This window comes from Drosophila teissieri, chromosome X, assembly GCF_016746235.2.
Source record: "Drosophila teissieri strain GT53w chromosome X, Prin_Dtei_1.1, whole genome shotgun sequence".
Lineage (NCBI taxonomy): Eukaryota > Metazoa > Arthropoda > Insecta > Diptera > Drosophilidae > Drosophila > Drosophila teissieri.
Window position 1 is genome coordinate 16,289,195 of NC_053034.1, and position 8,478 is coordinate 16,297,672.

Below are 8,478 nucleotides of genomic sequence, written 5' to 3' on the forward strand. Positions count from 1 at the left end.
ACGTAGGACTTTTGAGAATCGCAGAGAAGGGCACCTATATTTTGGTATTATTTAGTATTAAGTATTTAGTATTATTTAGTATTTAGTATTATTTAGTATTTAGTATTATTTAGTATTTAGTATTATTTAGTATTTAGTATTATTTAGTATTTAGTATTGCTGAGACATCCGGTGTTTAGCGGGTGCACTTAGAGTGCCGGTTTCAAGCGATCTAATAATATATGTACATATCTCAAGTATCAAGTATCAGATATAAAATGAACACAGATAAGTGTAGAAAATGTTTAAGAAAACCCGTATTTTCATTGAAATACAAATTGAATTACTATATATTATAATAATATATATTATATATATTATAATTTAAAAATTTTATTTTAAAACGCATATTTAATACTTAGGTTAAATAGTTTTATTCAAATGTTTCTAAAATTGCGTAGCCATTAGCCGCAGAGCGAGGATTCCGGGCAGAAGAAGGGTCAGAGTTCCGGCCATGGCGGCCATGGCACCATCACCACCACCACTTCCATCTTCACCACTTCCTTCACCGCTTCCCTCACCACTTCCGTTGTCACCACTTCCTTCGCCACTTCCATTGTCACCACTTCCTTCACCACTGCCTTCGCCGTTCGCATCCTCGCCCATATTCGTGAGTATCCAGTCGTAGTAGTAGGACACCTCTGTGTACACACCCGGCAACTTGGGCAGGGCGCACTTGATGCCCCAGGAAACCACGCCGGCCAACTCACTTTGGCAGACCAATGGTCCGCCGGAATCGCCCGAGCAGGCATCCTTCTCGCCCACCTCCAGATAGCCGGCGCATATCATGCCCGGCTTAATCAGGTGGCCCAGGTCGCTGTCATTGATGCACTGCTCCTCGCTGATCATCGGCACATCGACGGTCATCAGGATGTCGGAGACATAGCCATCCTCCCGATTGCCCCATCCCGTCACCTGGCAGACGACGCCCTCCGCGATGGCAAACCGAGTGAGGGCAATCGGACGAATGGTCGGATGACCAGTGGGCACCGTTGCATTCAGCTTCAGCAGGGCGATGTCCTTGTCGTAGGTGGACAGGTCGAAGATATCCAGCTGCATGATGCGCTCATCGATCGTGAAGGTCAGCGTGTTGGTGCGATTGTAGCGATCCAGGTTGCCCATCACCACGATGAACTCCTCCTTGGGCACGAAGGTGCCGTCGTAAATAACCTGACTGGCAAAGAACCATTTGATAAGAACGAATAGTTAGTGAATAGTTAGTATAGTTAGATTCTTACTCCACGAAGCAATGGGCGGCGGTGAGCACCCAGCCCGGCCGGATGAGAGATCCTCCGCAGAGGTGTCCCGTTCCAAAGAAGTAGCCATCGTTGAGGGCCTTGCGAATGCCCACCTGGTGCCTGGTGGCGCCCAGCGAGGCCTCCGTTCCATTGATAATCCTGCCGGGATCCTCGCTGAATCTCGAACGGATGGCCTTCGTATCCAAGCGTGTACGTGTCGCCGCACCTGAAATAAAATGTGGTTTTCAATTGAGAAATATTCGAATATTTGCAAATATCTCGCACACAAACCTCTCAAGCCCGCTGGCAAGGAAGTGAGGAGAAGGGCTACCGCCAATAGTTGTCCCAATCGGATCATTCTGCCAATCTAGATGCTAACTCCTCGACGTGGCGATGCCAACTAATGAGGCGGCCGAGCCCAGTTGTCCAATATCGCGGCCAAAATTAAAATCTGGCATACTAATCTAATCAATAGACATCGTACAATTCAATAGAACACCACGAAAAACACCGGACTGACTTGTCATCGCCGGAGAAACGTACCGAACACCTCCGTCTTCGGGACTGACGAACTGCAGCCTTTGGTTTTAAGTGGCACCGCTGGATTTTCCACGCACCCAATCTGTGGGTTTACCACACCGATTTATGAGGCTCTCGAAAAACGGTAGTTCACCAGGGGATTTCCTACAAAGTATCTGTATCTGTATCTTTTCTATATCTTTGGGTATTCCTGACTTATGAAAATAACATTAAAAACGCCACTTTACATTTCACTTATTCATTTATTTTAGAAAAATCATGGCGATCTCTGTATCATTTCTATATCTTTGGGTATTCCAGACGTATGAAAAATATAAATTGCTTCATTAAGAACGCAACTTTACCTTTATGTATTCAATTATTCACATCATTATTCATTTACCCTATTCACATATTTTGTTGTGCAACGCAGTTCAACGGTCCTGCATATCAGACAATAACTCCCCAAGCATTTGTCAGCCAAATTTCCAAATAATTCCCATATATCTTCGATCTGAAATGCGAATTGAGGGTCCAGTGTGCGTTTTTAATTAAGATATTACATGAACTCGTGGCGTCATGTGCAAACAATATGGACTACTCGTGCCAACTGCTGGTTACTTGTTAAATAAACAATTTAAGGAGACTCAAAAACTGCGAAAAGTACCAACTGAAAGTTACTCATTCTTTAATCTAGGCCATCAATTAATAGCCCTATGTATATCTGATTGCAATAAAAGTCTATTTACATTACCATAAAAACGATATAAAAACAAACTATTAAAAAACAGGGATTGCTCAATTGATTTATTGTGCTATTAGATACACTTGAAAAATGTTGGGAAAATGGCATTGTATATATAATTTCGGAAGGTTCCAATATACCCTGTAACCCGAACCTGAACCCCTCCTGGCATTGATGTCATCAATGCCGTCGATCACCGTCAACTATTGGACAATTAACAAGTGGGTGCCTCCACGCCACGATTAGATAAATCAGTTGTCGAACAGAGAAGAGCATGCGATTTATTGTGCTGTCCCATTGTCAAAGAAGAAGGCTCATGATAAGCGCCAGCACACCAATACCCTCGAAGGAACCCAAAGATACAGATCGACATCGACGGCTGGCCAGATTCAGCAGCGGCATTTGCCGGTACTCGGAGTAGTCCAGCGAAGCGTTGGCCCCCCGTATCCAATGGAGGAAGTGCGACACATTGGTGTAGACACCCGGATAGCCGGGATCCGCACAGCCCACGCCCCATGATATAATCCCGGCCAGGCGGCCATCGCAGATCAGCGGCCCGCCGGAGTCGCCCTGGCAGGCATCGATGCCGCCCTGCAGGAATCCGGCGCACATCTGGGAGGCGGGCAGCTTGTAGATCACCTGGCAGAGCTCCCGGTTGAGGATCGGCACTGGTGCTTGCTGCAGCGCAGCCGATTTGTCCTTCTGAATTGGAAATAATGAAAGTTATCTAAGGCTTAGTAGCAAATCTGGGCTAACGGACACTCTCTTGAGCGGACAACGCAATGATTTGAAGGGGTAGACTCACCATGGTGACCTTGCCCCAGCCGTGGATGAGGCAGGTGGTGCCCTCTTCGGGTGCTTGTGTGGCCAGTGGTATGGCCCGCACCCCATGCGACTCCCAGGGAATGAATCCGTTGAGAAAGAGCAGGGCGATGTCGTTCTCCAGCGTGCTGCCGTTGTAGCCCTTGTGGCCAATGATGCGCTGCACCAGGTACTCCTGGGTGAAGCGGTCCGTCCGATCGATGGCGCTGCTGCCGGCCACAACCACATATAGCTCGGGATCACGATAGACCAGTGGCACCGTGGTATTTCTAAAAACAAAGCGCGGTATTTACACAATCTCATGGGTTACACATGCACCTGCATTAGATTCACCCACATGGCGTAGCAATGTGCCGCCGAACAGACGACCCGCTGGGAGATGACCGCTCCGCCGCACACGTGACCCATGCCGTAGTGCCGCTCGTGGATCGAGCGCCGGCGCACGGACACCTGGAAGGGCACCTGCTCAATGGTCACCGTGTAGCCGCCCACGATCTTCGGCAGGATCACAAAGGGCGAGGCTGTGTGCGCCGTCGGTAGGCCAATCTGGGATTGGGTGCTCCCGATGTGGGTCACCAAAATCAGCAGGCACATCCATAGGTGGTCCATGGTCCATTGGGGGCGCCCCACAAAAACACGAAGTCGACAAAAACGAACGACAAAAAGTTTCAAATTTAAAAAAAACTGACAGCCCATCGATGCTTGGCCTGTTTTTGTAGTGATACAAAATGATCAGGTGTCAAAAATAAAATTCTTTAATTAATTCAATAAATTATTTGCTGCGTTAACTTAGGTTAAAATCTAGTTTTTGACTATTTGACGGACGAATGCAACGACTAGATTCAGCGTTCCAGGAAGAAGGCCACAATGAGCGGAAGAATCCAGAGATACGACCAACCTGATCCCTGTGGCACTCCTCCGTTATGATAGATCGTATAGTTGAGGGAGTTGTTCTTCTGAACAATCCAGTCGTGATAGTACGACACATTGGTGTAGACACCCGGATAGCCAGGTGCTGCGCATCCAGCGCCGTACGAAACGATGCCGGTCAACATTCCGTTGCAGCTCATGGGTCCGCCGGAGTCGCCCTGGCACGCGTCCACTCCGCCACTCCAATAGCCGGCGCACACCTGCGAAACCGGAATCGTAGCGTACGAGATGCGACAGGTGGTATAGGACACTATGGGCACCGTGGCGGCCTGCAGCGTATTGCTACTATACGTTCCGCTCTGAAAGTTCACACAGATTGTATTAGTAACAGAAAAATGCCACCTGCCGGTGGAAACTCACCTGCTGGAGCAGACCCCATCCGGAGATCAGGCAGTCGGTGTTGGTGGCCACGAGTTGGCTGTTCAGTGCCAGGGCCTTCACCGTTGGCCAATTCCAGGGTATGTAGCCGTTGATGAACATCAGAGCAATGTCGTTGGTCAGCGCATCCGGATTATAATACTCGTGCGTGATCAGCTGCTGCAGGTAGTACATCAAAGTGCGATTGGTGGAGCTCGTCAGGTAGGTGCTGCCCATGACCAGGACGAATTCGCCAGCAGTGCGGTACTTCTTCTTTTCGGCGCTGGAAATCGAAATCTATTAGAGCATTTTGCTGCAGGAGAAGGGGAGGAGAAGGAGAAGAGAAGGACGCACATGTAACAGCAGTGGGCGGCGGTGGCCACCAAACGCTGGGAGATGACCACTCCGCCGCACAGGTGACCGGATCCATAGCTCTTCCTGTCGTTGGCGGTGAGGCGTATGGACACCTGGTACGGCACCTGTTCTATGGTCGTATCATATCCGCCCACGATCTTGGGCTCTATCTTTCCAGCCGCTTCACTTCCCAGGCCTGAAATCAAAAATAATTACGAATTTAACGCACGATTAAATATCGGTCATGGGCATGATAAACATCCACTGACATTTGATTAACCTTCCACGCTCGGCAACTACCAACTACCAACGTACTATATATACATATATATTAAATAAGTTTATCTTCGGCAAGGAGATAGCTGCAATTGTTTACTTAACAAGAAAGTACTTTAAACTTTTATTGTGAGTGGTTTACAACGCGGCGGAGGAATGGAAAAACAAGACAATCTAATCGAACGTGTAGTGATTGCCACTCCTTGCAGAATTGGATAATTCCGAAAATTAGTCAGCCATAGAAAGCAAGTTATAAACAGCCACGGAAATATGCAGTTAATTGCTTTTACTTTGTCACTTAAAACAAAAAGGATGATTACCATAACCATTTATAATGTTGTTTCGAACATATCCAAACTTCACTTTGTGTAAAGCCCAAAGCAGTCGAACTTGGCCACTTGTTGAATGTTGGTCATAAACATTGGGAAATGGTTTGTTTCTTTATCTTGGGTAATAACCAAGCACTTTTGAACAAAAAAAAATTCATCAAAACAAAAGAAAAAGAACAAATAGATAACTTGTGCTGGGGTTTACCCAACTTTCCATTTACACATAACTTTTAACCAAACACTCATAAATGGTTTAATGATTTAATGGCTCTGTTGTTTGTAATAAAATCTCTACTTTCGTATAACTATTCGGCTGCAATCTGGCTTGATAGCGATCAATCAGTTTGTGACTCACTTTCGCCGGAGGCCAGAACTCCTAGGAGTAGCGATATGGCCCATATGAGCGTTATGGCCCAGAATTTAGCCATCTCTTGGGCACTTGGCAGTATTGAAATTGGAAATAACACAGATGGTTGGCTGGTTGCCACTATCGACCGAATTTCTTGAATAGAGCCACCACAATGAGCCATCCCGACCCATGGCCAGTTGATATTATTTGTGGTTGGTTGCCTGGGGCTTATCTTATCGCCAAATGTGCGTAAATTGAATGTTGCCAAAGCCCCAAAGCTCCACATTGACAACAGCTCGATGGCTCGATCGGGGGCCATAAAGGTGCACAAATGCCAAATCAGAGCAAAATTTGATTTTGATTTCGATGGCACTGGATTTGGTAACGCCAGAACACCATGGTAACTTTAACCGCCTGGGATTCGACCAACTTTAAAGATTATTTGTATTTGAAACAGGTGGTGTTTTTCCATTGTTTTTATTAGTCAGCGTGCCAAAAAAAATATATACTTTATATATAACATAAAACATTTAACATGAAATGCATCGATCGGGAGGTTATAGCCATTGGAAAGCCGTGACTAATCGTATGATAAGTAAACACGTTATTCCCCGGCAATAAACAGGCACATTTTGATATCATTCAATATGGTCGACAGAGATAGGAGTTCCTTCTATGCAGTGGAACTCTACTTGCTTGTGTACTGTCGGTACTTTGGTAATACGTCTTATGGATATCTACAACACTATGCATCCTGTGCTTTGTTCCATTTGATTTATCATCAAATGGTATTATCCTTTTATCACTGAGGACTTGTTATCTCAAAAAAAAACTTTAAAAAACTAACCACTAAAGCTTAAGTTTCCCTTGTAGCACCATTTAGAGTGAGATCATTTTCTAGCCAGTTTCTTTCGGTTCTGAATCAGTTTTTGGGTGAGATCAGCTGAGTGAAGCAGTATGGCTCTGAGCTCATCCAGCTCGCCCATCCCATTTTCCAGCGGAGAGTCGTGGGATTTGGGTTCTTGGATGGATGCCTTTGGGGAATCGTATAGTTCTTGAATGGATTCAACCTTCTGTATGATGAATTTACAAGTTTCCTCCTCATCTTTAGCTTCCCCCTCTGCATCTTCCTGAGATGCAGGTTCACATTTAGTTACACCATTTCCGATGGTTGCATTTACTTTGGTTAGTCTTGCCGAACCGCCTCGAGACAGCGCAGCCGATGTGGATGGCTTTACATCGTCATCATCGCTGTCCCTTTTCTTGACTGTTGGCACTATCTCTGTGAAGTAATCATCCACGATTGTCTCTTGGGAGCTCTGTGAGCTTCTGTACTCAATTTGCGGATTAGAGCGGCGCTGCATCACCTTGCGCTCCATATGATTGGTATTGATCTCAAGAGCCTTGCGCTTTCTGTAATTGCGAAAACATATCTTATTAAATCGCACAAGTGTACATATAGAACCAATCTCACCTGAGGCGAGGCGTCACTTTTGGGCTTGATGCCTCCGACGAAGCTGAGTAGCCGGTTGACGGTGTCTTGGGCTTCACATCCTGCGCACTTGGCGAAGAGAACGCTGACGAATTTGTCGTTGGCTCACCAGCCGCAAAAATGATCTGCGCCTTCTGGTAGGCAGCGGCGCTATCCAGCACCTGCTGGTGCTCATTCATAAAGCCCTCGAGATCAAAGGGTTTGGTTACTGCGGTCACTAAAGTGGGTATAAGGTTTTGCAGATTATTAACTGAACTTAAGAAGTAAACTAGTACTAGTTCGAAGTGATAACTTGAACTTAACTAACCCCTGCGCAGCTGGCAGCCCTCGGTGCGATACTGTTTCAGCTCCTTGTCCTTGGCTTTGAGAATCTCCAGCAGAAGGGATACCTGATCCCGCAGTCCCGACGCCGTGGACATGGAGCTCGTGCAAATTTGGCAATAAAACTGTGGGAATCATTATATACAATCATCATAGTTCCTAGAACTGCAGCTGCGTTAATCAGTTCCTGACCTGTGCGGCATCCGTGGGGCTCAAGTGCCATTCCCACTTGAGAGGCACTGCCGAATTGGCCATCGCATACTTCAGCTTCCAGATGGTGAGTGGATGCTTGTCCAGCTGCTGTTCCGCGTGCAATGGATCCTCGCTGACCAGGACCAGACGCACCGATGCCTCGGGAAACTTTACGCGTGCGTTGAGCGTCTGTACGAGAAAAATCGTGATGTTCTCACACTGTATTTCATCACTTGAGAATGCCGAAACTTACTTTCAAACGCTGCTGGTAATCGTGTTTGGCCAAAGTCTCGGAGTAACTCCGATTCTCGCCAGGTTGGAGGACGTGAATGGTCAGGGTTTCATCCTGCTGCCCCTCCATGCAGGCGTAGACGTGCTGCACCCCACTTACACTCACCGTCTTCAGCAGCATTCCGGAATTAAAAGTACAAATAAATCAAAAGGCAGCTGTTCGACGCAAGAGGAATGCGTGATATCGGTGTGATATCGGAGTGGCAGCGTTAATCGGGCTGCTA

General features: G+C 46.7%; 2 protein-coding genes across 2 annotated transcripts; both read right to left on the bottom strand.

Annotated features, from left to right (window-relative positions):
• Nucleotides 1-299: 299 nt before the first annotated feature.
• On the bottom strand, nucleotides 300-6,117 carry LOC122624233 (transmembrane protease serine 9-like). Its single transcript, XM_043803712.1, has 9 exons — nucleotides 5,965-6,117; nucleotides 5,005-5,200; nucleotides 4,654-4,933; nucleotides 4,209-4,592; nucleotides 3,701-3,909; nucleotides 3,347-3,632; nucleotides 2,877-3,243; nucleotides 1,278-1,503; nucleotides 300-1,213 (listed from the first exon to the last, which is right to left on the bottom strand). Exons 1-9 carry the CDS (start codon nucleotides 6,035-6,037, stop codon nucleotides 427-429), a joined length of 2,808 nt encoding a protein of 935 aa, XP_043659647.1. The 5' UTR covers nucleotides 6,038-6,117; the 3' UTR covers nucleotides 300-426.
• A 302-nt stretch (nucleotides 6,118-6,419) lies between these two features.
• On the bottom strand, nucleotides 6,420-8,436 carry LOC122623360. The gene is made up of 5 exons (XM_043802479.1): nucleotides 8,217-8,436; nucleotides 7,964-8,152; nucleotides 7,758-7,896; nucleotides 7,433-7,667; nucleotides 6,420-7,371 (listed from the first exon to the last, which is right to left on the bottom strand). Exons 1-5 carry the CDS (start codon nucleotides 8,373-8,375, stop codon nucleotides 6,849-6,851), a joined length of 1,245 nt encoding a protein of 414 aa, XP_043658414.1. The 5' UTR covers nucleotides 8,376-8,436; the 3' UTR covers nucleotides 6,420-6,848.
• Between the last annotated feature and the right edge of the window lie 42 nt (nucleotides 8,437-8,478).

Bases quoted from the DNA above. Each gene is read 5' to 3' on its own strand.
- LOC122623360 (XM_043802479.1), bottom strand. From the start codon at position 8,375: ATGCTGCTGAAGACGGTGAGTGTAAGTGGGGTGCAGCACGTCTACGCC. The intron at 8,153-8,216 runs GTAAGTTTCGGC...TTTCTCGTACAG, and splicing joins ATTACCAGCAGCGTTTGAAA to ACGCTCAACGCACGCGTAAA. The intron at 7,668-7,757 runs GTTAGTTAAGTT...TACCCACTTTAG, and splicing joins GGGCTGCCAGCTGCGCAGGG to TGACCGCAGTAACCAAACCC.
- LOC122624233 (XM_043803712.1), bottom strand. From the start codon at position 6,037: ATGGCTAAATTCTGGGCCATAACGCTCATATGGGCCATATCGCTACTC. The intron at 3,633-3,700 runs GTGGGTGAATCT...CTTTGTTTTTAG, and splicing joins GCGGCACATTGCTACGCCAT to AAATACCACGGTGCCACTGG. The intron at 1,214-1,277 runs GTAAGAATCTAA...GTTCTTTGCCAG, and splicing joins GCCGCCCATTGCTTCGTGGA to TCAGGTTATTTACGACGGCA.